The sequence below is a fragment of the Athene cunicularia genome (genome assembly GCF_003259725.1).
Source record: "Athene cunicularia isolate RWA chromosome 3 unlocalized genomic scaffold, athCun1 chr3_part1, whole genome shotgun sequence".
In the NCBI taxonomy this organism is placed as follows: Eukaryota; Metazoa; Chordata; class Aves; order Strigiformes; family Strigidae; genus Athene; species Athene cunicularia.
This window is the reverse complement of record NW_020799097.1, coordinates 31,432,287-31,460,066: the sequence shown is the minus strand read 5'-3', so window position 1 is coordinate 31,460,066 and position 27,780 is coordinate 31,432,287. Positions and strand designations below refer to the sequence as shown.

At 36.1% G+C, this 27,780-nt stretch overlaps 1 protein-coding gene across 1 annotated transcript in view; it reads right to left on the bottom strand.

Moving 5' to 3' along the window:
* ADGRB3 (adhesion G protein-coupled receptor B3) overlaps positions 1 to 27,780 on the bottom strand; it is a 477,442-nt gene that overhangs the window by 198,612 nt on the left and 251,050 nt on the right. Inside the window, exons 13-14 of the mRNA XM_026844073.1 lie at positions 8,865 to 9,011; positions 8,042 to 8,117 (exon numbers count right to left, since the gene is read on the bottom strand). Of these exons, the coding sequence (XP_026699874.1) occupies positions 8,042 to 8,117; positions 8,865 to 9,011 (223 nt within the window). The remainder of the gene's footprint in view (positions 1 to 8,041; positions 8,118 to 8,864; positions 9,012 to 27,780) is intronic.

The window sequence follows — 27,780 nt, the reverse complement described above, 5'->3', positions numbered from 1 at the left end:
TGCTTCTTATGACCCTGTCAGGCTTAGAACAAACATCTGTTATCAGTCCAAATGTTTCTGATGTTCATTATGGCATTTCCTTTGTATGTAATGCTGTTTTCAACACCTTCTGCTGATCACACATAAACAAACATAAAACCTCACAGAAAGACATATTCACAGGCAGATGTTACCAAAGAAACTAGTCAGTTTAGATGTAATTATAACAGACAGTATAAATATTCTGTTGTTGCTGTTTAATTGCTTATTTTCTCTAAGGAAATGGTATTTAGAAGAAGATTCCATTTTGCTGGATCATTGAAACAGGAATTGCTGTGGTTACAGTAATAGAAACTTAACTCAGCGGGCACTTTGCTCAGCACAAGGAATTAAATTATTCTTTTGGGGCAAGGTATGAAATCTAGTCCAATTTTACTCAACTATATCATATAATGGAAATATAATGGAAGTGTCTTTCTGTTTTACTTAATTCCTATTTCTACCCTTTGGTTGCACTTTTAAGTCTCACATATCGTTGATGAAAACATATCTCTGTCAGACTAACATTTAATGTTTGGCAAATTTTCAGTATGTCCTGTAGAGGTGGAATAATGATGGTACCTTACTGTACATACAATAGATGAATATCTATAAAAGTTCCTAAGTAAGGCATAATTAAAAAAAAAAAAAAAGAAGAAAAAAACATATAAATACAAAACTGATTTCTCTAACAGGTCATGACAAGTGGAAGTAGAGTTTACTTGCTATTAAAAGATTTTGTCAGTTTTGGAAATTCACTTAAACTAATGTAAATACTGATACTTCAGTACTTCATCACAGCCAATCATTGTGATTTCGAAATGTTTCCTTGCTGTATCTAATTTTTGGTAGAGTTCTAATGGTTCTAAGGTGAGATCCAAAAGAGCATTTAAGGTGCCTAGACCATAACCTTAGTACATCAATTTTACCTCAGTCTCACTGAAACCCTACCAATACATTTATATTCTCAAGAGCCCCTAGCAGACTGTTTCACCAGAAAATAGATGTAACTGGCTATATCACTGTGAAATGAAATCTGCATCAATCATTGCTGTCCTGTTTGGGCCAAATGCCTCGTTGAATATCACATATTTAACTGTTTAGATAGTTTCTGGAAGAATGTAATCTGGCAAGTATATTCTAAACTCACATAACACCTTAAAATGCCATTGAATTAAGATTAAAGCATTGTAGTCACAAGAATTTCCCTCAAAACCATAGTGTAGTGCTATTGATATATTTGCTGAAGATAATTTTTTAAACAACAGCTTGATGCTGAGGACACTTATTTAAGAATTTAAGTAATCAGCTTTTCCGAGGAGGTGGAATATATGAGTTTCAGTCCCTCTCATACTGGCAATGACATAGAATGGGAATGACCTATCTCACACATCCTGGGCAAGTGCATTATCTTATAGATGTTTTATGACAAGTGGAGAGTCACTTAACCATTACCTCTTTCTCCAAAGAAGAATCTAAAATTTGTCTTTAATGAGAAATGGACTTGTATAGGATGGTGCTCTGCTGACTGTCCAGAAAAATGCACATCAGGGTCAAATTTTGAAAATTATTATTAAAAAAATATATTAAATTCCTTGGAAACTATGGCTAAATAAGTCCTTGAAGATTCAAGAGAACAAAGTTTGATTGAGTAAAGGCTGAAGAAGGGCTACCAGCTCTGCCTTCCTAGTGTTGTTTCTGATCTGAATTAAAACCAGCATTAATAAAAGAGCTATTTTACTAAGATCTCTTCTTATTTGAGTATACATTTTAAGGGTATACTTTTATATAACAGTATATATATTGATTCTATGTGATATGAAATTCAGGTTTTCTTTTCTTCATAGAATCACAGAATCATAGAATGGTCTGGATTGGAAGGGACCTCCCACTAGACCAGGCTGCTCAAAGCCCCATCCAACCTGGACTTGAACACTTCCAGGGAGGGGGCAGCCACAGCTTCTCTGGGCAACCTGTTCCAGCACCCTCACAGGAAAGAATTTATTCCTTATGTGTAATCTAAATTTACCCTCTTTCAGTTTAAAACCATTACACCTCATCCTCTCACTGCACTCGCTGGTAAAGAGTCCCTCCCCATCTTTCCTGTAGGCCCCCTTTTGGTACTAGAAGTCTCCTTGTAAGGAGTTTTCTCCTCTAGACTGAACAACCCCAACTAACTCAGCCTGTCCTCATAAGGGCAGTGCTCCTGCCATCTTCATGGCCCTCCTCTAGACTCACTTGAGCAAGAACATATTGGGGGCCCCAGAGCTGAACACAGTCTACAAGTGGGGTCTCACAAGAGTGGAGTGGAGGGGAAGAATCACCTCCCTTGACCTACTAGACATACTCCTCTTGATACAACCCAGGATACAGTTGGCTTTCTGGGCTGCAAGTACACATTGCTGGCTCATAGTCAGTTTTCCATGCACTAGTACTGCCAAGTCCTTCACTGCAGGTCTGCACTTAATCCACTCATTGCCCCGCCTCTATTTGTGCTTGGGATTGCTCTGAGGTATGTGCAAGAATTTGCACTTGGCCTTGTTGAATTTTATGAGGTTTGCATGGGCCCACCTTTCTTTTTAGAATGACTCTATGTTATTGAAGAAAAATGAACTTATGAATAAGATACGTTGCTATCACAAGACAACATAAAAGAAGTTATAGCTTGATGCATAAATGTTGCATACATCATAGAAAAATTATGGATTCTATAGCAGTAACGATATGCAGTAAAAGCCCATCTGAGGTACTCCATCCTCAGTCTAACAAAGTTGACCTAAGAAAGTTTAAAGGTCTTTTTGGCTGTACAGAACTCGAAGGACGAGTTTAGGAATGGAGTTTCAAATGGGGAAAGAGAACATTTCAGTGCAGGAAATTATAGCAGGAAAAGTACAGTGGTTCTTTAACTGACGGGAGAAAAAGCTTCCTACAGAAAAATAATTGATTTTTTATTTGTTCTTATTTGTTAAAGGAAAAGTTAAAAACTATCTTAGAGTATGGAATTATGCAACGTATTTCTTCAGAGTGCCCAGGAGAGGAATTATATATAATGTCTTTTAGATTAGTATTATACTGAGAATCAATTTTCTGTGAACCTAACAATAACATAACTGCTCAGGGATGCAAGAGATAGGGAAATAATATTCAGTCTATATTGCTCAAAATATTCAATATTTCAGTATATTATTTTTTAAAAAAATCTATATGACATTACAAGAACAATGCAATGCAGTAAAGCATATGAGAAAACAGAATCAGATGAAGTTTATTTACTTGTGCATGAAAAAAATTTCTTCTATTTTTATAAGAAAAAGTAATTTTCTCCTCTTTTTACTAACCTCTTCTTTTAACAGTTATGGCAAAATTCTTTGAATAAAATACATTGTCAAAAAAGGTCTATATTAATGTAATTGCCAAGTTCTCATCTCTCTGTGTTTACAAGACTTACTTTTAACAGACTCTATGCCAGTAAACAAGAAAAAATCAAGACCATATGGTAAAAAATGCAGCTAACTTTGGGAATTGTGAAATATACTGTATAGGCTGTCCTAGATAATGAAATCCTCATTTTACTCACAGAACACCTGTGATGTACCAGATGGGGATTCTGTGGTTAGGTGCTTTGAGAGATCTTCCCTGAAGATATATTGAGATATTCTTTCTTTATTTGTTTGTTTATTTTAAACAAAGACATTCCTTGTGATGATGTAGAAGCTTGCATAACTTTTAGTGCTGATATAAGGAATGTATTAGAATGTGTGTCACCTTTGCTGTTCTGGAAAGTGCAAGCAAATATTTACTTTACTCCTATCCTAACTCCTGTAAAGCCAGGGACTGAAATCACATGGGAAGTTGTAAAGCTTGCAGCCAGTAGAAATCGTCTCTTTTATCAGGTTGTCAAGGTGTAAATGATGTGGCCTTTGAACCCAAACACAAGCCCACTTACATATTTTACCTTGTTTTATTGTTTTGTTTATCTTTACTCCCACCATTAACATATTTTGTCAACTGTCATTTAGAGCAGCATCACATAAGATGCTTATTCAGAATGTTTTTTTTAATTCATAGTGAGTAGCTACCACACTTCTAAGCATCATATAAAAACTAGATGATGTTACTTCCCCTCACACTTTACAGTGTTTGCTCCATACACAGTGCTATTGCGGTGAAGCATTCCATTATGTTCAGCACTAATATGGCTTATCATGATAATGTTTATTACAGTTAAATAAGATTAGTACAAATAGTAATTTAAACCCATGTAAGATGACAGGTTTTCACTGCAACATGTAAGGAAACAAAAATAAACCTTTTCCAAATGCAGTGGGATGTAGAGAAACCTACATTTCATTCATGTACCTGAATGAGTGTAAAATGATAAACCACGCCATAATAAAGATTCTTTTAAAACCTGCATTGCAGTTCTAAATTTTTGCAGAGTATAATCGTTCAACAAATTTAGCACTAACCACAGTTGTAGCCTTTTTCCAATTCAGAATTCCATCTGAATGAACATTAAAATGGTTTGAATGCATCAAAACGCATGCAATAGCATTTAGTACCTTCATCAATGACATAGACTGTGGCATTGAGTGCACCCTCAGCAAGTTGCTCACGACACCATGCTGTGTAGTGTGGTCAACATGATTGTAGGAAGGGATGTCAGAGGGACCCTGACAGGCTTAAGAGGTGGGCCTATGCAAACCTCATGAAGTTCAAGAGGCCAAATGCAAGGTCCTGCACATGGGTTGAAGCAATCCTCAATATCAATACAGACTAGGGGATGGAGGGATTGAGAGCAGCCTGTGGAGAAGGATTTGGGGGTACTGGTGGATGAAAAATTGGACATGAGCCACCAACATGTGTTAGCAGCCCAGAAGGCCAACTGTATCCTGGGCTGCATCAATAGAAGAGTGGCCACAGGCTGAGAGAGACAACTTTTCCCTCCCCTCTACTCTGCTCTGCTGAGATCTCACATGTAGTACTGCATCCAGCTGTGAGGTCCCCCGTACAAGAAAGATATGGACCTAGAGTTACGGTCCATATGGACATTAGAGTATGTCCAGAAGAGGGCCACGAACATGGTCAGAGGTCTAATAGATCTCTTCTATGAAGAAAGGCTGAGAGAGTTGGGGTTGTTCAGGCTGGATAAGAAAGAGAAGGCTCTGAGAAGACCTTATTGCAGGCTTCCAATACTTAAAGGGTACTTTACTATAAGAAAAATGGAGAGAGACTTTTTACCAAGGCCTGTAGTGACAGAAGAAGGTGCAACGGTTTTAAACTGAAAGAGGGTAGATTTAGATTAGACATAAGGAAAAAATTTTTCACTGTGAGGGTGGTGAGACACTGGCACAGGTTTCCCAGAGAAGCTGTGGCTGCCCCCTCCCTGGCACTGTTCAAGGCCAGGTTGGACGGGGCTTTGAGCAACCTGGGCTAGTGGGAGGTGTCCCTGCCCATGGCAGGGGGTTGGAACTAGGTGATCTTTGAAGGTCCCTTCCAACCTAAACCATTCTATGATTCTATGAAAACATTTTGAAATTGTGCCACCTTTGAGGTACTATTTTAAGGTCATTAGGTCCGTTTTGAATGATTGCCATGGGCATAGAAATCCAGCATGATACATTTCCTGATGAGGTAAGACAAATAAGCTGTAAAAGTTTCAGTATAACTTCATTATAAATATTAAAGTGCAAGGAAGTACTGAGGTGCTATACACCAAACAGAAAAAACCCTTGGTACCTAGGAATGTGTTATATTTTTGTATCACAGATTAATAATGACTGTTATTCCTTATTCACATACATGAGAGAAAGAAATAATGCTTGTTTTCTTAGGGAGCTGAGAATTGTATTCAAATAATACTGAACATATTCAGAGGCAAAGTAGGATATCTTCATATTTGAATTTCTAAAGACAATTTATAAAAAGATATACATAGATTATTAGATCATTTTGCTTTAGAAGCTCATGAAACCTCTCTGTGAACTGAAATGTACAGAGAAATGGTCAAATTCACTGTGTAAATCAGTAACCAGCTGAAAGTAGAACAGATAAAAGCAAAAAATTTGGGAACCAAGATGCACGTTCTCATAGTCCATAGTACTTAATTTACTGTATTTATATGTCATTGTTCTGCCTGTATTCCTGCTACTTAGGATGCAATTGATTCTAGGGAAAAATCTAGAATGGCATATAAATCTTACTTTTCTAATGGATGAAATAAAAGCCTTGAGCTGCTTTTCATATAAGCAAATACACAGCATTCAAGGTTCACACTTGTTTTCTGTAAATTGAAAATATTAATCTATGAGATCTGAAAAAGCATGATCATAGAGTGTTGTTTACAATATAAAGGTCTGAAAGGTATATGGCCACCTTGATATTTTCCTAGGATTGGCAGATTGTCTCTAAATTCTGCCAAAAAGGACTGACTACAATAGCTATTTGGCTCTGTTTCTCCGAATATGGGAGAAGAAAAAAAGTCTCTCACAAGCGTCTCTTCCTTCCTGGCTAATTTCAGGAACTGGCAGAACAAATGGAAAGTGCTTAGTGACATTTCAGAAGTGGATGAGCTGTCATTTATATGATGCCTTAAGCATAGATGGCTCTCACCAGCACTTCCCAGGCTTCCAGGTGTCCTGCCAGGACATCACTGTAACTCTACCTTAGAGACATTTCTGTTCCCAATATTGCAGCTACTTATTGCACATTGCAATTTTAATGGGATGTGTGGTGGTTTTTTTTTTGTTTTGTTTTTTTTTTTTTTTTTTTTTTTTTTTTTTTTTTTGGCAAAAACCTGTTGATTTTTATCCTTTGTTTCATATACTGAATTTTTGGTTAAATAGATTAAGGGAAAGTGATTTGGTGGTTTCCTAATTACTATCCTTTCTAATTATTGTGAATTCATTAGCAGCTATTGTGACACAGTTTGCACCCATTTCTTTTACTGTAAAAGGACATTACTACAACAATGGTGCACAGGATCATGTGAAATATGATAGTGTTAATGAACAAGTGATAGGACAAGAGGTAATGGCCTCAAGTTGTGCCAGGAAAGGTTTAGACTGGATATCAGGAAGTATTTCTTTCCAGAACAGGTTGTTAGGCATTGGAATGGGCTGCCCAGGGAGGTGGTGGAGTCCCCATCCCTGGAGGTGTTCAAGAGTCAGGTTGACATAGCACTGAGGGATATGGTGTAGTTGGGAACTGTCAGTGTTAGGTTAATGGTTGGACTGGATGATCTTCAAGGTCTTTTCCAACCTTTAAGATTCTGTGATATTCCATGACCATGAAATTATGTTAACCAGTAATTTGAGAAGAGGGGGTGAAATGTATTTCCAAATTGTCTGTTATCAAGTACAGAAAGAAAAACGTAAAACAGCAGACCCTCTTTTTTAATTTTTTTTAAATGTATGTGTATGGCTCTCGTAACTGACATACCACAACTGTTCAGGTGCATGCATGTCTTGTTTCTAAAATGGATCCTCTCTATAGCTCTGCTGTCCCTTGTGAATAAAACTTTCACTGAAAAAGTGCTTGGGAAACTACTACTAGAGACTTTCATAGAAGTAGAGCAGACAACCTTAGTACATCAGGTTATGATGTCATTACTAGATCAGTTGTACTAAGTGGAGAAACAACAATTTGAAGCACAAGTATAAGTGGCCTGAACATTAATGCACATCAGTGTGCATACTTCTAATCAAACATTTCTGTAACTAAGTTTAATATAGACAACATAAAATATAAGTTAAGCCAATTTGATAATAAAAATCTATTTCTATCATAATATAGACAACATAAAATATAAGTTAAGCCAATTTGATAATAAAAATCTATTTCTATCATACAAATGACTAAGCATGAAGGAAAGAAATATATGCATATATACTTTAAATACCAGGAAAAAAATCCAATAATACCAATATGCAAACAGGCTTAGGTGTCTGCTTTTATCCTGACTAGTAGTGTAGTTATGATCCCAAAATAGTTTAATTCACATTGTATTTATGAAATTTCTTACCTCAAAGTAGGCAAAATCAGTTCTAAATTTTTGTATAGCACTGCTCCAAGTACAAATACAGTTGATTCATCTAGTTCTGAAAATAGTAAGGAAAAAATATATTTAAACTCTTTCCCAATCCTTCATCAGCATAAGAAAACGTGAATACTATTTATCTTTCTAGCATAAATATTATTTTAAGCACACCATCATCATTTTGAATTATGATCTGGAAGTATGTCGTAAAGATGTAGCACTATCAGAAATATATCAACATATTTAAACCTCTGAAAAATCACATTTTCAAAAAATCCACCATTGCGTACTCACATCTAAGCTAGCTCATTTACCTTTATAATTAAGTATCCTCAAAGGCTGTCTTTAGAGTTTAATGTCTAGCAAGTAAATTCTCTGATGTCAGAGATCTGTACTGCAACAGTGAACAGTATGTGAAGTGACAGTAATTTGCCTGCTGCATATCCTTTGGTGAAAGTTAGGTGACCCATTGGAATGGTCCAGTCTGTTGTAGTGGAGGAGCTTCAGGGGGTTGAGCAGAGCTACACTTCAGGTCACCTTATACCACCACAGGTACAGTCCTGTGCACAATAACTAAGCATTGGCTCTTCAGTGTAGAAAATAACATAGAGGATTTCTGTAGCACTTTTTGTTCAAGATGCTGAAATTAAGCCCCATCATTTCCCTCTGAGATAAGCTGTGGGTACTGGATTTTTTTTGGAGATGGTAAAATAACCATTTTTATCACACAGTGGTCCTATGAGACAAAGATTCTGAGTCCCCTTGTTAAAGGTAATACAAAAATCAATATGCTGATATGCTTCTTTACCTGTTGACATTGGGGTGAAGATATTTTTTGGAATGACAACCCTGTCTTCTGAGTTTCGTGCCCAATCAACCATTCCTTTTCTTCCTTTCATGGGGAAATTGATGTCAGTTAAAACAGATGCAGCAGGAAGCTTCTGAATGCTAGCCACTAGTAAAACAAATCACAAAAATCAAATAAAATTGTCTTTCATACCTTAAAGCATCCTATGATGATAACAGTACAGCAATAACAAAAAAAACATTTAATAATATATTTCGAGTAATGCAGGAATCCATGGGACATTAACTGGCACAGAAAGTGTAATCTTCTGTTTATCATGCAGTTCTACTATGGATTAATTGTGTGACATTGATTGTATCATTTGTCAGCCAGATTCTGATTTAGTTTAACAGACATTATTGAATGTACTGGTTTATACCCTGAAATTCACGCATAAAGACATTGTTGTGTCTTCAGAGCAAATTCTAAAATGATCAAATGTGACAATGAAGGGAAGAGGATGCTGCAAATTGCTTTGGGAAATGTAACTGTTAGATGCGGGCTAATGAAGCAGTAACAGAGCTTTTATTCCTTATACAGGCACAATTTCAAGACAGACCCATTAAGGAGATTCACATTTTAAAAGACCTCATTGTTTCCACACAAATGAGAAAAATTTAGTATAGCAGTTGATTTCTTTTCCTTGAAAGAATAAACCCTATTCTGAATTCTTAATTCTATTTTTTCCATCTAAAAAATCCCAACTCCCTAAAATCCATCACTACTATATCTGTAACAGATACAGAAAGACAGAAGAAAAAAAGTATCCAATCTAATAATAGGGAGCTTGGAATTTTGTTTACTCATTCACATTTTCTCTCTATTTTCTAACTCAACTATTATCTGGAAATCAGTTTCAGCTTTGCTTCGAAAGTATGGAGTCTGACTCCATGGCAACACTGACAGTGTCTAGTAAGACTCAAACTACTTTTAAGGAACTGACATGGATGCAAGTGTTTACGTACACTGAGAGAGATGACAAACACCACATTTGGAGCACTAGTTCCATTATTCATGTAAGCCATGTTAATAGCCATTTCCTGTACAATGCTCTTCCTAATCAATTTATGAAGAGGCTAATGTAGTGGTAAGAGTTTGGACATCAGGACCATACTTTGATCTGCATAACGATTTCACTGCAAGGGCTCTGCAAGGGAGTTACATATAAAGACAATGGGGGACAGCTGTAAAAGCAATCAGAACAACAAAATTAAAGTAGAAAACCATTAGGTGCCTCATCAGTGGATTTTATTTGAAAGGAAACTGTAATTCAAATCCAAGAAAAGAGGAAAATTAAGAGGTTAACAATATTAACTCTAGAAATGTATTCCTTGACAATTGACTCTCAGTTTCAAATTAGACTGGTTATGTATTATAGAGTCACATTAGTGAGGTGTAGGTACTTGAGGTTATTTCAGGCTTTCCATTATAAAACTATCATCAGGGCTTTACAATGCTAGTAACAATCCCCTTCGGGCTGCAATTGGCAAATACATTCCCAGCCCTAAAGGGATGTTTAGTCTTGTGAATTCTCAGGTAGTGTGTGAAGGGAGAAGAGTTCAGGTGTTTCAGAATTACTGGGGTATAAAAAGGACTGCATATGTTTTCACATGCAATCAGTGGTTATACAGAATATATTAACATTGTAAAAATGGATATTTTCCCATAGACCTTAAAATCTATAAAGAATTTTATTTTCTTTTCCACCTAAATAAAATCAAGCCCACAGTTAATTTACAAAATTAAATACAGCCTGTATAAGACAATATTTTTTTTTAATTTGCACTGCACTTATCTGTGTATCTGCCTATCTATCTAATTAGCTAGTAGAACTTTCATATTTCATCCACCTTTCAGATGAAAGTTTCCTTTATTGAAATAAAAAATCAGTGCTATTTAATGGAATTCACTCTGCAAAACAGAAAACCACTTCACGACTGGATAAATGGTGAGGGTTTAGGATAGTAAACATCTCCAGTAAAATTTCTGTATTTTAAATAGGCCCATTCATCACAGTACCTAAGCACTACTTAGAACCAAAGATTCCAGAATATTTGTTAATATTTTGGTGATGAATAAAACAAAACCTAAACATAAACCCTAAACATTTGGCTTATATGCAATAAATATATGTATTTTTTGGGGCAGTGTTAGATTTATGGTTGGACTCAATGGTCTCAGAGGTCTCTTCCAACCTAAATGATTCCACAATTCTACGATTCTGTATACTCCCATTCATGGTTCAGAAAAGCTTTTCTTCTACTCACAATCAAACAAAACTGTCTTATTTAATTTCACGGAAGATGCAACCTTAACATCCGGAGGATTTTCGATCTTTGCATAGATAAAGAAAGTACAGCACACATAAACCAATAATTGAAACATATTTGCCAAAATACTTGCTCCATGTCCTGCAAAGTCTGCCTCTTACAGATTGTTATGGATGCTCTCAAAAAAACAACCACCAAAAATAAAAAAAAAAAAATTATTAACACAAGTATCTAGCTGTCCATAAATTACAGGTTCAAATGTCTGTGAGAGGAGAACAGAACAGCTTTCTAGGGTTTAATGGCAAACCAAAACGCAGAACAAAGTTCCACTCCCTGGGGTTTAACAGCAACTCAAAACGCTTTATCCCTCACCTGACAAGTGAGGGCTCTCAACCTCGAGGACCTGCTCAGGGCAGGGTCCCGACCCAAGGCCCCTCGAGGAGTTTCCTTGGGCAGCGTCCTGACCCAAGGGGAGAGTCCTCGACCGCAGCTGCTGCTCCAGGGGACGAGCCCCAAATGTCTCCCCCAGGGGACTCCATTGATCCCCAGGCCGAGTCTGACCTGGAGTCAACAGCGGCTCCCGCTGGCCAAAGGCGCCAGTTACCGCGAGGCCCCGAGAACAAAGGCAGCCCCGAGCTGCTGCACTGCAGCAGCCGAGAAGCTCTGCTTCATTGAGTGGGCCCACCTGCCACACATATCCACACAGATTATTAGGTCCTTTTTAGCCACTTTGCTGAATGATTCCAAGAGGATGTGCCTAATAATTTCATACATGGCACTGACATTTGCAGGTGTAGATAATTTAATAGCATCTGACTGGAGGGAACTAGTTCAGTCTATTGGCATGGCCAGTTGGATACATGAAACAGTTCTCACCTCTTCAGTGCCATTATGAACTGTATTTCATTTAAAAACAAAACCAAACCAAACCAAAACAATATTCTTACTAAATATTAGTCTACAACTTGTTGCAATGAGATCTCAGAGCATGACCAGCTATATTTCCATTATGAAATGCATCTTTGCTGCTCTCTAAATCAGTTTTAATTGGCAGCACAAAATAGTTATTGTGAGCATTATTTTTGTGTTAGGCTTGTATTTGAAAACACTGGTCCAAATACTGGAACCCAAATGATTCAGTTCTGCAATTGCCACACAGGCACATTGCCTTCTCATTTGGAAAAAAACAGAAGTTGCTGCTTTGCTTTCTTTTTTTTTTTTTTTTTTTTAGAACAGTAGCCAATGAGGATATTTACAGGCACTGTGGCAGAAGTGTTTATACACACAGAAGAGTAGTGTAATACTTGAAAAAGAGTCAATGAGAATATTAATAAGAATGAGAATGTAAAGTGGAAAATAAAGATGAAAAAAGAGAAGAAAAAAACTAAAATGAAAATTATCTAATCAGAAGTTGAAGAAAATCTGCACATGTCATTTTAAATTAAGGAGCTTTGAAACTTCCCATATACACTGTATAGAGTGTGTCTTATTGTCTCAGATAAAACATTGTTTGAGTTATTGTTGTAATACATACTCCTGTTCTGATCTGAATATATGTTCTTGGACTGTTTATGCTGAAGACATAATACTGACAAGTAACCACCCTGGTCATTCCTTAGATCATTCTTACTGTTTACACATACCCTGCTGTAGACACAATTAATCAAAACTTTTCCACTATGGAAAATTGTAATTTTTATTTTTATTATGGCAATTCCTATTATATTTCCAGGCATTGCTCAAAAGAAAAGAAAGAAAAAATATTAAGAGCTTGCATTAATGTGAAAAAAAATCTTTGGTTTTGACTTAACCAGCATGAACCAGAAATGAAAAATGCACTCAGAGTTCTTTGGCAGGAAAAGTTTTAGAGACAGGAAGTTTGAATGTAGAGAAACTTTTTTAGGGTGCAAAATACGTTGCATTCTTTCACTCTCTGGACAGCATCTCTTGTTGTGACTCCTATACACTTTCAATTACAATTTAAATGAGATTCCCAAAGGTTAAAAAAAAAAAAAAAAAAAAAAAAAAAAAAAAGAGGAGTTAGAAAATGGAATCTCATCTATGGTACTTGACTGTATTTAACATCTTAACAAAGCAGGAGGTAGAATATAATCTTTATTTTTTCAAAAACCAGGACCATCATACTTCTGAATCTTGCAGGTGAAATTTATATGCAGTAGATGGAAGAAAAACTCACCTAGCTATAAGGTGGAACACAGGAGAAAAAGTCCTTCTTTTCAGAATTCTTTGAGCATTCTTTTGATGCACATTGGTATAAATTACAAGACAGTGGTTCGATTATACATAAGAACACCTACATATTTGATAACTACATAATAATTATTGATTCAGAAAAATCTATTTAAATAGTTTAGTCTAATCAATTTAGTGATTGCTTTGACCCCCTAATGGATTCATTTTAATATTCTTTACAAATACAGCTCCTTTTGCCTTTATATCATTTTCATGTTGCAGTTGCAGACAACCTGTTCAACACCACTCTACTGAAAATTTCAGAATTGGCAACTACAAAGTGTTCTTATTTACTGAATAAATAAAATATCTTTGGAACTGATTAACACCAAACTCAGAGGAATGGAGAACTTTCCATGACTATCCAAATGAGTTGATTATACACAGTAATATGTGAATGAGTTTGGAGCAGCACAAAAGTGGTCAATGTGTGATGAAAATTCTGAGTGAAATAAAAATTGCGTAGTTCTTGTATGCTAGCCCTTGTAGATCATGGCCTAGAATAGAAAAGCCGAAATGTATTGCTATGATCCCTATAGCCATGAATGAGTTATGCCTGGTGCACTAGTAGCTCTCTGACTATCTGGTTTACTAAATAAAAGACAAAGCAATCAAGTGAGCTGGACGAATCATTGTCCCCTTCTCTTTACTATCCACTCATTACCCTCCCATGTTCAAGAAAAACTGGTAACATTTCAGAATTAGCTCCTTGAATAATATTAAACGCTTCAGAGCAGGAAATCAGATTCACTGAAAGGCATGACAGAAAAAAGACTGAATATTTGCTCATGGACTAAAGATAACTCCAGCACTTACAGTAGAGATTTAGGTTTTAAAATTACAACACAAGACAAATTAAACAGTTGATTCTTACCCTCATAAAAGACTGAACCTAAACCTTTAGAAAAGATGTTCAAACTACTGACCTCCTTATTGGAGGAGGGAAAGTCTGTGGATGTTGTTTACCTTGACTTCAGTAAGGCCTTTGACATCATTTCCCACAGCATTCTCCTGGCAAAACTCAGCATAGGCACAAGCTTTGCTGGGTAAAAAACTGTCTGGATGGCCAGGCCCAAAGAGTTATGGTGAACAGAGTTAAATACAGGTGGCAGCAAGTGACGAGTGGTGTCCCCCAGGTCTCGGTGTTGGGGTCACTCCTGTTCAACATCTTTATTGATGATCTAGACGAGGGGATCGAGTGCGCCCTCAGTCAGTTTGCAGATGACCCCAAGTTGGGTGGGAGTGTTGATCTGCTCGAGGGCAGGGAGGCTCTGCAGAGAGACCTGGACAGGCTGGAGCCATGGGCTGAGGCCAACTGGAGGAGTTTCCATAAGGCCAAATGCTGGGGGCTGCCCTTGGGCCACAACAACCCTCAGCAGCGCTACAGGCTTGGGGAGGAGTGGCTGGAGAGCTGCCAGTCAGAGAGGGACCTGGGGGTGTTGATTGACAGACGGCTGAACAGGAGCCAGCAGTGTGCTCAGGTTGAGTACACAGGGAAGATAGTCTTGTCTGGGTCATCATCAAAGAGCCAGATGGACATATTGAAGATTATATTCATAAGATTTGTTCTATCTACTTAAACTCCATCATTTTAAAGACAATCTGCAACAAACACAAAAGATGAAGCCCCCATTTCAAGGACACCATTTTGTGGTTCTCTGGATTTGCTACAGAACTCTGCATCTGAGCAGGCTTGATCTCCTTTAAAATACTTCTCTAGGTACAAATATAAATCCACCTCTTACCGCCCACAAGATTATGTATAACAGAATGACTGTGGTGAACTGACATCCTCTTATATGAATACAGAAACAACCAGGTAATTTTCCATCTGCAAATAATACTCATGAAATCTCCCAGCAGTGAACTAACATCAAACAATGGTCAGAAAAATGTTCCTCAAAAATTATAACTTAACAGATCTACTACTTCTTATGACTATCGACATAGGAATTACATCTTTTTAAATCAGAACTTTGTTATGCCTTACTGCTCCATGGTCAGACAAAGGAGGGATGTTCCTAGAAGCCTGATGTGCACTTGAGTCCCTGAAACTCATCAGGTCATAGCAGCTACCCTTTGACTATTCAAGCTTTGGGCAGCAAGACACACTATTTCTATAAGTAGAAGTAGACATTTCATAGATATTTTCACTAGGCAGGCATGAGTTCTTCATGAATCCTTTCTTTGGTGTCAAGCAAACTGTGCCTTGAATGGAACTGCTATTTGAAGGTTAAGAATAATGCTTCAGGTTAATCAAGAAGCTACTGATCGCTGATTATTTCCCTCCTCTATTCCATAGAGAGTGCAATGGGGAAAAGAGGTATCCATTACCCTTTTTGTTGTAAAAGAATATATTTATCAGTGATAAGGACCTTAGGGAATTAATGAACTCATTTCTATTTTGAGCTTGCAAGGCACTGCAGTCCTTTAAACAACATGAAGATTAAGTAAACACATGAACAGTAACATAATTGTATGGTGTATTAATATGCTTCCAAAAGCCTATAACAAATGCCAGTAATACACTACCATATCAATAATATGACCAGTGTAATATTTAGGATGAGTTAAAAAGCAGCACGGCTTCAGGCAATGATCAACATACTTACATACATACATACATAATAAACAGATCTCTTCTGCTAATTACATATTTTTTTAAAAAATAAATTCATAGGCAGCAGCAAGTGTTTCTTTCTGTTTTTTTTTTTCTACTTTTGTTGTTCAGTCTGAAATTCTGTATTTCAAGAACAACTCAGGAGTATACTAATCTCAGACACATGAAATATCACATATGCATATGTATTCTCTTGAGTGTTTTCTGATTGCATACTTTTTATGATAAAAAGTCTAGCTTGATAAAATTAAAATAGGTAAAGCATAAGATTTCAATTCTTTTTCAAAACCTTTCCTTGTTTCAGGTATGGAAATAAAAATAGAAAATAAAAAAATAAAAGTTCAAACAGTAATTAGAGCATTAAGAATTCTTGTTATGGACAATAAGATCTTTCTTGAAAAAAGAATATATGGACACTATCGAAGTTTACTCCCTGAGAAACAGTGAGTGTATAGAAATGGCTACAGGATCACAGAATTTGTCCATGTTCCAGATGCTACTTCTGCATGTCCCCCTAAGGGAAAACAATAATAATCTTAGCATTTTTATAATTTTAAATCATTGTTACTATTTACCTAGTATTAATGCATACTGTAAGATGAGTATGTCTATTTGCAGCTGGCCAATGTGGAATGTAAATAACAAAATCATTTTTAAATTTTGCAAATCTGAATCACAAGTTTGAAGAAAACCCAGCTGAACTAGTGAAAATGAAAACAATTGTTTTATCGACAGTCAGAAGAAAATGTGTTCTCATGATAAATGGAATGCTTTCTGAAAAACGTCTTATTTAGAAAAATATTTTAAAACATAGTAAGAAGCTGTACTTCATTAATTAGAAGACAACTCCATCTTCTGAGAGTTATATTGAAGAAGATGAAGACATGAACAGCCAAAGAGACCCTGAGCCACATCCAAGGTACTCTGTGTTTCTGAAAGAGCTTTACTTTTTTTCATTCCTCTTAGTGTTACTGTGCATTTATGCTACTAAGGTCTCCCTTAGTAACTCTTGCCTTGTCATAAAGCAGTTCTCAAGAAAAAGAAAAACTCAGCATAAAGTAAGACAGAAGATGGAGGCTGATGCAGAATGAGTTGGCATTTAAGTGCATGAGTTTTAATATTACAGACATAAAGGTAAAAACCATGGTAATACTGAGGGGCAAGGCCACTTGCAACACTATTTTAGATTGCACAGGGAAGATGCAGGAGCCAAGCATTTTTCGATCATTAAGGTGTCTGGAAAAAGTCCCTATACTGGTGATTCTAGCTGATGATGACAAAACAGGAGAGTGAGACTGAAGGTAATGTTAAGGTAGTGAGCTCAGAACATGGGAAGCTGTCATCAGAGAAAAGGAGAAGGCAGAAAAAAAAGGAGAAGGCAGAGATATAATTTATATATTTATCAGGTTTACTGATGATTAGATATCCACTAAGAACTATTTAAAAGATAGACAGAAAGGACTTGTCAGAGGACAGGAGATCAGTAAGGGGGCAAACAGACATGAAAATCATTAGCAGGGAATTGATAAAAATATTCTCTCAACATTACATTGTTTGGGGAGATCAAGAGCTCAGGTAGAATGATCGCTTCCCAGAAATACTAAGTTGAAGCAAGGGAAAGATGGCCAATGTCTTATCTCTAGGGAAATGACAACTAAATTCAGAAATCTAGGAAGATGTTAACTAAGTTATGCAGGATATTGAAAGGTGATATAAGTGAATTCTCAGGCATGGAGATACAAGATTTTATGTATAAAAGTCACACACATAGGAAACAAAATAAAGCACGTGAAACAGTATATGTTTCTAATAACTTTTTTTTTTTTTTTTTGACTAGAAACAGATTTCTATTATATTTAATTACTGAACATCTTTTTTAATCATACAAAAAGTCATCTTGAATAACTTTCAGATACAACTATGAGCAAATTAAAACTGAGAGAACTGCAGATTACTCTGGCATAGAATCTCTGAGCATTAATAGTATGGAAGTGGCTAGTGAATCCTAAGTAGATCCTGATTAAAAGCCATATCCTGCAAAACAGTAGATATGGAGGAAATGTTTGCAGCTTGCCCTTATTTTTACAGCAATTCACCAGGCATGTACAAATTTCTCATGTGCCTTCCCAGAAGTGTTCCAATCAGAGCATCTTAGTCCTTTCTTTATACTTTGGCTCCATTAGAACTGAGCCATCACAGACTCATCACACCACACCTCACCTCACCATCACACCACACCTCTACAGCCTTAGCTGCCCATGCTCAAAATCATCTCTGATATAATGCAACTTTCTAACTTTTAATCAGACTACTGTGAAAAGGGCTGTGAGAAGTGGGAGTCTATGTCCCTTCACTCAGGAGCTATGCTTAAGCTTAATCATCTGTGACTGTGCATGGACATGTATTTTCACAGAATCACAGAATTGTCTAGGTTGGAAAAGACCTTGAAGATCATACAATCCAACCATTAACCTAACATTGACAGTTCCCAACTACACCATGTCTCTAAGTGCTAGTTTGGTTGTCTGAACCTTGACTTGCAGTTTTGATGTCAAGGTCAAGCGACCTTGTACCTGCCTTTTCACTATGGGCTTGCCTGGAGATCACTGGACCAAATCCTGACCCTGATGCTGTGACTTGACTTCCTGGCTTCCATGTCAGATCTGCCTCATCACTATGGACTTGTCTGGTGATCCAGAATATTAACTGGGCCTGGCTACCATCACTGACCTACTCTGCTATTCTTTTGTGGGTTCTGTGGGACCACACCTTTGCCAGTGAGGCCATCATAGGTGCCTTGTCGTCTTCTGGTTTCCCTCATAGAGCAGCCCACTCCCGCTTCTCCCTGAAAGCATCTGATCAGCAGCAACATCTACATGGCAAATGATTTCAAGACAGGCTTGAGAAGAGTCATACAGAAAAACTGAAACAACTGTTAGAGACACAGGTCCCTTGTGTCTCAGTTTCAAATTCAAGCCATGATTCTAACCTTCCTCACGGGAATTCATAACTATATCTTTGTTTTCTGGAGGCATGTCTAATTCATCTTGAATGTTCTCCACGGAGGAGATAAAGTGGATTAAGATTTGCTTAAGGGATTGCAAAAAGTTGTCCTGGGGCACTGTGAAATCTAATTGTCAGGATAATGCACACATGCTTTATTTAGATTGTTTACATCATGCATGGCACAACAAAAACTTAGTACCTCAGTGGGATATATAGACACTATCCAATATAAGTAGTAAGTTATATTAATTGGGCTGTGTTTGACTTACTTGTTCACACTGTTGAATTCTAAATTAACTTTAATAACTCAGGAGAAATATCTCAAAGTTATTATGGTCATTTCAATAAAACAACTGCACAATAAGGAGATGCTTTAAAAAACATCTAACTAGAAAATTGGGCCTATAAAGAATGACAAAGTTTCGTTATTATGAGCTGTTTTAATGCAATCACATGAATCACTATCGCATGTGGACCTCGTGCTCAGCTCTTGTTATCCAATTCTGGTCATTCCATCTCCATCATCCCCTGCTTCTTCCCTCCCACTCCCCCCAAACAAGAGGCTTTTCATGTGTATCAAAGTTGTGGGAGGAAGCATCAAAAAGATCCAAGCAGCTAAGAAAGGAAAGAAAATCAACACTCAGCTAGACAACTAAGTCAAATGTTATACCACTGCTGTCTCCCTTGTCTGAATTCAGGTGCCTTACATGTTCGTTAATTTTGAGTGTAGTTGACAGAGAAATATAGGGAAGCCTAATTAAGGTTGCTTGTGTTGCCTTCTCAGGGTTTTAAAAAATCATCTGAATTTTGTATATAATGCACAGTGATCTTACACTGCATTTTAGGAATACTGGATTAACCCTTGCCTGTGACTGAGTACATAAAATGGAAGCACATTATTCCTGAGTTCAGTGCAAAGCTGGTCAAAATACTTAACTCAAGATAAATATAGCATTATAACTGCAGCAGATAGGTTTCTAATTCTTAAAAAGTCTATTGGGATTCAGACCATCTTTTCAGACACCCTTACAATGCCTTCAGTTTTGCTTTTACATGCAGTAGAAAACTACCATTTTGGACAGTTAATCTGTAGAAACTACCATGAATAAGCAAACACCTCTGGTTTACCTGAGGCATGACAGATGCCATCAAAAGGAGCCATCACCATGCCTGGCTCTGCAACATTTGCCTTACTAACATACACACCTGATATGACTGCTATCTCTTTGGCACTACATCCTATATGCAACCTATTTTCTGTTACAGTTATTCCAGTACAAATTTTGGGTTTCTTGCTATTGCTGTTTGTTTAATTTCTTGTGCTGTTCATTGCAGTGTGTTTATGAAATGTATTTATTCAGAATAGGAGTCCCCCAAACTGAAACTATAAGGCTTTGGCTAACTATCTCTTATTTCCTGGACAGTGCCTAGAAGCTCTATAAAGTTAAAATTCAATTCTACAATACTCCAGAAAACACAATTATAATGATGATATAAAGTGGAAAGGAAGAGTTTACTCCAGACTGTTTGTGCATGTTATTTCATAAAACATCACGGAGAATCCTTTTTAAATGGAATATTATGAATGTGAAGTATGGGAATAAGAAGCAGAGATGGAATTTTTTTTTTTTTTTTTTTTTTTCCTATGGAACTGTATTTGGGACCCAACAACACAACACAATTTCTTCAGGTAATTTCCTTTAATCAAAAACACTAACACAGAGTGAATTTACATGCCAGAGAAGCTACTAATTTATTGAAAGCTGAAAATTCTCTTTGAAAATAATCTATGTTTTCAGTCTTGCAAAATCATTCAGCATCAAGTATTCTACACCTGGGTCCAGTTTTGCTATTACTGCTATGCCATATTTGGGATAACTGTCATTATCACCACTGTCATTATTGCCACAGTCAGATATAGGAGATAGCCAGAGAAAAAAATACTTCTTTCCTTCCAATAGTATTTGACACTTAAAAATTACAAACCACAGTCAAGGTGGCTTTCCTAGTAAAAATCATTCCCTGGAGAACTGGACAATCAAAAAGTACCCTTTTATATTATCCTTTTCCCCCATCATTTCCTGATTATAGCATGGTTACCCAACAAACAGTACTTTACAGGATGCTGGAAATAAAATTGCTTTTTTCCCTTTGGTTATTTCCCCCTCTCTGTTCTGTGTAGTTTTTACAGTGGTACTGCTTTTATAGAATACTTTTGATATACTAAATGGGTTTTCTGTCCCTAATCCCAAAACATCTAAATGGTGTTTTATTGGAAACCAAACTAACTACACTCTGGTGGCAAACATTCATAAAAAAATTTCTAAACTGAACAAAAGAGGAACAAAGTTAAGGGTCAGTGTAAGGATGCTCAGCTATTTGATAATATTTCAAAGCAGTAACTTTTCTGCAGAAGTACAGATGTGGACAGCATAATCTGGAACTACCTTCATATGAACTGTGACTAATAATTAAATCTTGATCATTTAAACATTTGAGTTCTAGAGTTACACTATGATTTTTGCAAAGGGACATCTGAATGGTAATGAAGCATTTTCAAAAGGTGCTCAATGTCATTCAGCAAATGAGACTTTCAGTGCATGTGCTGAGACAACATACTGGTTGCATTGCTTGGAGAAAGAAATTAATTTGACATAGAAGATTTTTTTTCCTAAATGTTACACCAACATTCACATAAACATTAAAAATGAAACTGATGAGAATTTAGCATAACTAATATAAGATATAAGCAATATAATCAGTTAAGTGAAACAGCTGATTTAATCACCTTAATAGGAATAAGCAAATTTTATTATTCAACAGAGGTATATAAGATTGGAAATTATATATAAGATAGGAAAAGAGGGGGACAGAAGTCCTTAAACTAAATCTGCAAGTATGTTTAAATAAGTAATTTCTTGGGTTTTTTTAATAATGACCCAATATTTAGGTTATGTTTATGGAATTTTTATATTATGTCTTCCTTCATTTGTAGTTCTTTCTGTCACAGATTAAATTCAGCCTGGGCCCAAATTATTAAACTGAGAACAAAGAAACCTCACTTGAACAGTAACTTGACCTTGCTTTTCTTATATTCCTGAGAAAACCCTAGCCACCAACTACAGAATCATTTTCTCCCTTAGTCCAAACTCCAATATACTATAGGCTTGATCTGAATGAAAAAAATCCTACCCATTTAGATACTTCTACTAAATGAAACTACTTCAACATGAAAGATTAAGATGGCAATATAAACACTGAGTCCCAATGTTTTGTATCACCAAGAGTTTCAAATGCTGTGAAGAAGCAAAATAATAGTTGGGCAATTTAGCAATTCTTAGCTTGTCAGACAGCCTGTGATAACTGTCCACCACAGCTGGAGGTAACATAAATTCATTTAAGCTCTTTTAATGGAAAGTTTGGCTTTATTCCAATGAAGCACTAAATCTAAAAGAAATTTAAAAAAAAATAAAATTACAGGTTGAACAATCCCATTTCATGCACAGTTACAGCTAGGAGAGACCTTAAACATTGCTGAAACTGGTGACAGTGCAGATTAATGTGAGCAGAGAGAATGCTGAGTGACAGGCAAAAATTTGGATGCAGCACATGGAGCTATCAATAGAAATTATATTCATAGGAAAAAAATCCATAAAAAGTGTGCATGTGACTCACTTGACAGAGACTCCCTCAAACCATACATTTAAAAGCTCATGAACAAATATGCTGTTAGATAATTTAAAGACTAACAAAATTATGAACAAAAGAAAATATTCTAATAAATGCCTACAAGAAGGAATACTGGCCAAATTCTTACTGTTACTTGCTTCCTTAATTTCCAAGCTTTAAAAGAAAATTCCTAAATGCATGTTTCAAGTATATTCAAAGAACAAACACATATATTCAGCAAACTCCCTCTAATATCTTGTCAAATGATAAACAGTATAAACACTTCAAACTTCTCTGAGCTTTGCTGTTGAATACCATTTCTAAATAAATGAACTAGTGCCATATTTGAAAGTCTTACACTATTGATGTGCAGTCTCTATCACTTCAGTTTAGGAGAGGTTTGGATATCTATAATTTTAACTTCTGAAAATTATTTCTAAGTACCACCAGAAATGTAAAATAGATGATGTAGTATAAAATCGTCAGCCATGTTTTCCAGTAGTGGAACTATTCATCCAAGAAACAGGTATAAATTCAATTTGGGAAAGTTAAATGACAGTAATTTTGCAAAAATTAACTTTTCTTTGTGCATTGTTGACTGTGAATAGAAACCATTATTTTTCATTGCCTAGATAGTGATGCAATTTTCAAAGCTAAATGAGCATTAAAAACATTCATTCTATGCTTCTGCAATGAACAATCTAAGATACCTAATGGCAAAACAAGACGTTCTCTTTAATCTTTATGAACATATTGTACCCTCCTGAGATAAAAAAGAGAAAGGAGGGGATAAGCTTGCTGTATTTTTGATGTTTCCCTCAGAAATGGGAGAATTCTTGCATGTGCAGATGCAGCAGCCTCTGTGACTGCCAGTCCCTGAAGATCCAATCATCCTGATTATTGTCCCACAGCTTCCCCTTGGGCAGGCCAGTCTCTTTTCATTCATTTGCTTTACTGGAGATGAAATTTTGGTGCCAATATAGGGAGGAAATATGTTTCACCAAAGGGCACAATTTATACACATATGAATGAGTTTCCAAGATCTGCCTTTGAAATCAGCTCACATTCTAGCTATGCTTCTCTACAACAGGCCCAGAGATTTTCTGAACAAGTTACTATACTCATCTACTATTTCCCCATAGATGTACTTGAAATCTATCTCCTTTCAAAATACTTGACTACAGACTAACAGAAAATAGTATCAAGCCATAATATTTTAATAGCAATGTTTAACAAAAAATGGCATATAACACTGCTAATTATAAAGTAATTGGCACTAAAAGTGGAAGACCTTATAAGTATAGCAAAAAGTTCCACAAAGTAAGTCATTAAAGAACAGCATAAGCTTTGAACCATAGATTGTATGAAAAGTAATTCCTGTAATGAGATCAAATGTCTTTTTTATAAGACTATTTCCAAAACTGTATTTTTAAAAGATTTACAGAGGAATGCTGCCTATGGCTGATTACATGTCTCCATGTATGTGGGCAGTGTTTGTTAAAACAGAAAAACAACCACAACAATATCAAACTATCTGGCACCGCTGCAGGGCAATTTAAGCGTTTGTGCTCCTTGCATCTATTAACATTTGAACACAGCAGGCCACAGAGCTGTATCACATTTTTTTACTGAGAAAAGGTTCTTCTTCCTACTGTAAAGAAGACTAAGGAAAAAAAAAAAAAAAAGGAAAATAGTATTTTACAGAGTTCTTCCTGAAATTTTCCAATTGAAAAAGCTACATTCAACCAGAGTAGAATGATTTATATTACAAACATTATCAAAGATCCTCTATCTCAGCCTTGAGCCAGAAAAGCAAATAAGGTCCTAAAACTCAGCTGAAGTCAAGAGAACACAAAACAAAACTCATGAAATGAGTGAAGTTATGGGTTCAGAAATCCAAAATAAAAACAAACTTTGGTAGCTGGTAGGTCACATCCTTAGCTTGGTATAAACTATGCTACCTGCACATTCAAAATGGAGCTCATTTTTGGGTAATAGACCTATCTCTGACACACTGCAAATAACAAGCAGATTTAATAGCTAAGTCTTTGTAAGCAATATTGTCTGTTGACTCCGGAGTCTCTGATAGGAAATCAATGACTCTGGATAGGAAATCCACTGACTTTTGTGAGCTTTTACCAGCTGAAAGTATGATTCCTTGGTTTTACTACTATTTTAACTAATTTATATTTTGTAGGCTTTTCCTTTAATTTGATTTAATTTTCCCTCTTTCATTTTCACTATTGAGTAAGTAACAACCCCCCGCAGAATTCGTTAAAAATGAGGGTAAACTTTGCTATCTACACTGCTGCACTTAGCCACATCATTTCTAGCTGACCACATCTAGCTGATGTACCACCAGACGATGGCTGGGCGCTCATGTGGTGACTGCCTCACAGGGACGCAAAATTCCAGAATGAGTCATCAGTCTGTGGAGAACTGCATCTTTTTATTGGACTGTGACACTCTGGTGCCTCCCCTGCTTAAAGGGAAGACTGTATTGTCTGGAATATCTTGTCACTATACTTCACTAAATATGATTGTTGCCTCTTGGCACTACCTTAATATTAAATTATAATACTCTCTTGGGTGTGTATTTACTCCATTAAATCAAAGCTACCACCATAGACTCTTAATTTCTATCCCCTTTAACCTCATTCTATATGCAAATTGTTGGGAGTCAGCTAAAGATGCAGTTGTCTGAGGCAAAGGAGCAAATTAACTCAGATATTTGATTTCTCAGGGCAACAAAGTGCACCTGTTAAAAAATGGCCTGTCATAAACCAGATGATTCCTCTGGAAAACACCAGTTTTTAATTGTTCATGTAAAAAAGGGGCCTATAAACAGAAAAGAGTTTACAGAAGTAGAAATTTAGGAATGATACGAGAATCTAAGTTACATCATTTACAAATGATGTAAAAAGTTAATTCCACAAATGGCTGCTGACACTGCTTTCTGTTTCAGTTGGAGGCTTTTTTTTTTTTTTTTTTTTAAATTAGACTGAAGCCTGGATGTCTACATGTTTTACAGTTTCCATTTTCTTAGAACCTTCTACTCCACTGTATCTTACTTAATATTACTTAATATAAGGTAGCAAAGGGAAACACCTTAGATTATTCCAGTTTCCTACACCACCCATTTAAAAATACTGAATGGCTAATTTATTTAGCTGATAATTAATAAATTGTATACATAAAACTAACTATTGAATTATGATTACTACTATGAATATATTAATAGAGTTAAATTTTTATTCACATTTGTGGAGATTGTTTGATAAAGATTCATATAGACATTCCCTTGATAGTAATTTTTAATCTTAAGTAACTGAGAGCTGTATTTCCTCAGGATCGCTGAGTATGCAGTTTTAGAAAAGAGAGAAAAAGAAATCTAGTCTTTTATGCACTGTTCACAGCTAAGTTTTCAGGGAACGTGAATCATTTAATAAGCTTATCTGATACGGAGAAAGAAATATGAGCTCTGGATCATTTACTTCAGGCATTAAGTGCAATGCTGTGATGAGTTAGACCTTCAAAGTGTGCATGAAGTTTTTCCCCTTTAATCAGTGTAGAAAGATTGAGTCTTCTGAAAGCCATCATATTGATCTGATCAAGGAATTGCTGAGGCTGCTGCAAAGGAAATGATATGAATATATATGGAACAGAAGTATATAAGGGTATAAAAATATTCCAATTGATCTTTCTCTGTAGATTTCCTATTCTTTTTTCTGAAAATTGTCTCTTCTGGTAGCCTTTACCAACCAGAAGATTGTTATATATGGTTTGAGCAAATGAAGAATAGGAAAACAGTAGAGTGACACTGGCTGTGTATGAATCTTAGAAGTTGAAGGATTTTTTGAGGAGGGAATAAAGAAATGTGACAGATGCTCGCTTTCACATAGAAGAGCATCTGCTCAACCAACAGTTGGGGCAGGAAAGACTGGTGGGCTACATCTGAGTGTGAAACAGAGGATTAGCACTAGGAGTCAATGTCATGAATGAAAATAACAGGGCGAAGAAGGCAGAACTTGTAATTGCTCTGACCACTGTGCTCACTATCCAAGAACAGAATGTGACCAACTATGCACCACAGTGCAAAGAAGAAAGCATTAGTTATGCCTAGCAGGACTGGCTTTTCATCTGGACTATCCACTGAACCATGCCTTGACATTGTTTGGGCAGGTGCCAGGAATTAAACAGTACGAACAACTGCGGGACAGTTCTCAAGCCTGCATTGGGTCCTTTTTAATTTATGCTTGATTTATGTTTAATTTATGTTTAAATTATGTTTATAGACACAGTCATAAAAGCCAGACCCTAGCCTGAAACAGGAAGATGATGGTCACTGACTCTTTTAGACTGATTGAGAAGAAATGGGATATTAGAGAATGGAAACTGGCAAAAGTCTATATAGCAAAATTACATAATAAAATATAAGAAAAGATTGTTAGATAAACATAGCTTACTTTGCTGTGTATTTTACTAGTTATTCAAAAAATAGATAGAAATCTGAATATATAAACGCTACATGAATTAAAGGGCACTTCTGTTTTTAGATGTATTAGGAATGTATTTCATGGCAAGACCATGCAAGTTTCATTTTATTTTTACCTTGTGAAAATTTTTTGACACAACCAAACATATCTGGATTATTCACGACAGAGGTATTTATACATTAATTATGACACACTACAAGGAATGATTCCTGTTCACCTTAAAAATAAGAAGTGCAATCCACACAGTGGGTCCTTAAAGGCTGTACCCTTAAATTTTGCTTTGTGAAAACATGAGTTATTCTGGAATAACTTGGCAGAAACAGGAGAGAGATCTTAATGGATGTTTCTGGCCATTCTATGGAATTTGCATTTTCATTTGTCTGACAGGTCCAATTTTCTTTCTATTGGGAGAAAATGTTGAAATTTTACCATCTCAATTTTTATTAACTACTAAAATATCCACTTTAAACTTCACAATACTGTGTTTTAGCACTACATAGCCTCAGAACAAGTAGTAATTTAATTACAAATTAATTCTGAGTATATATGTATGTAATTATTGA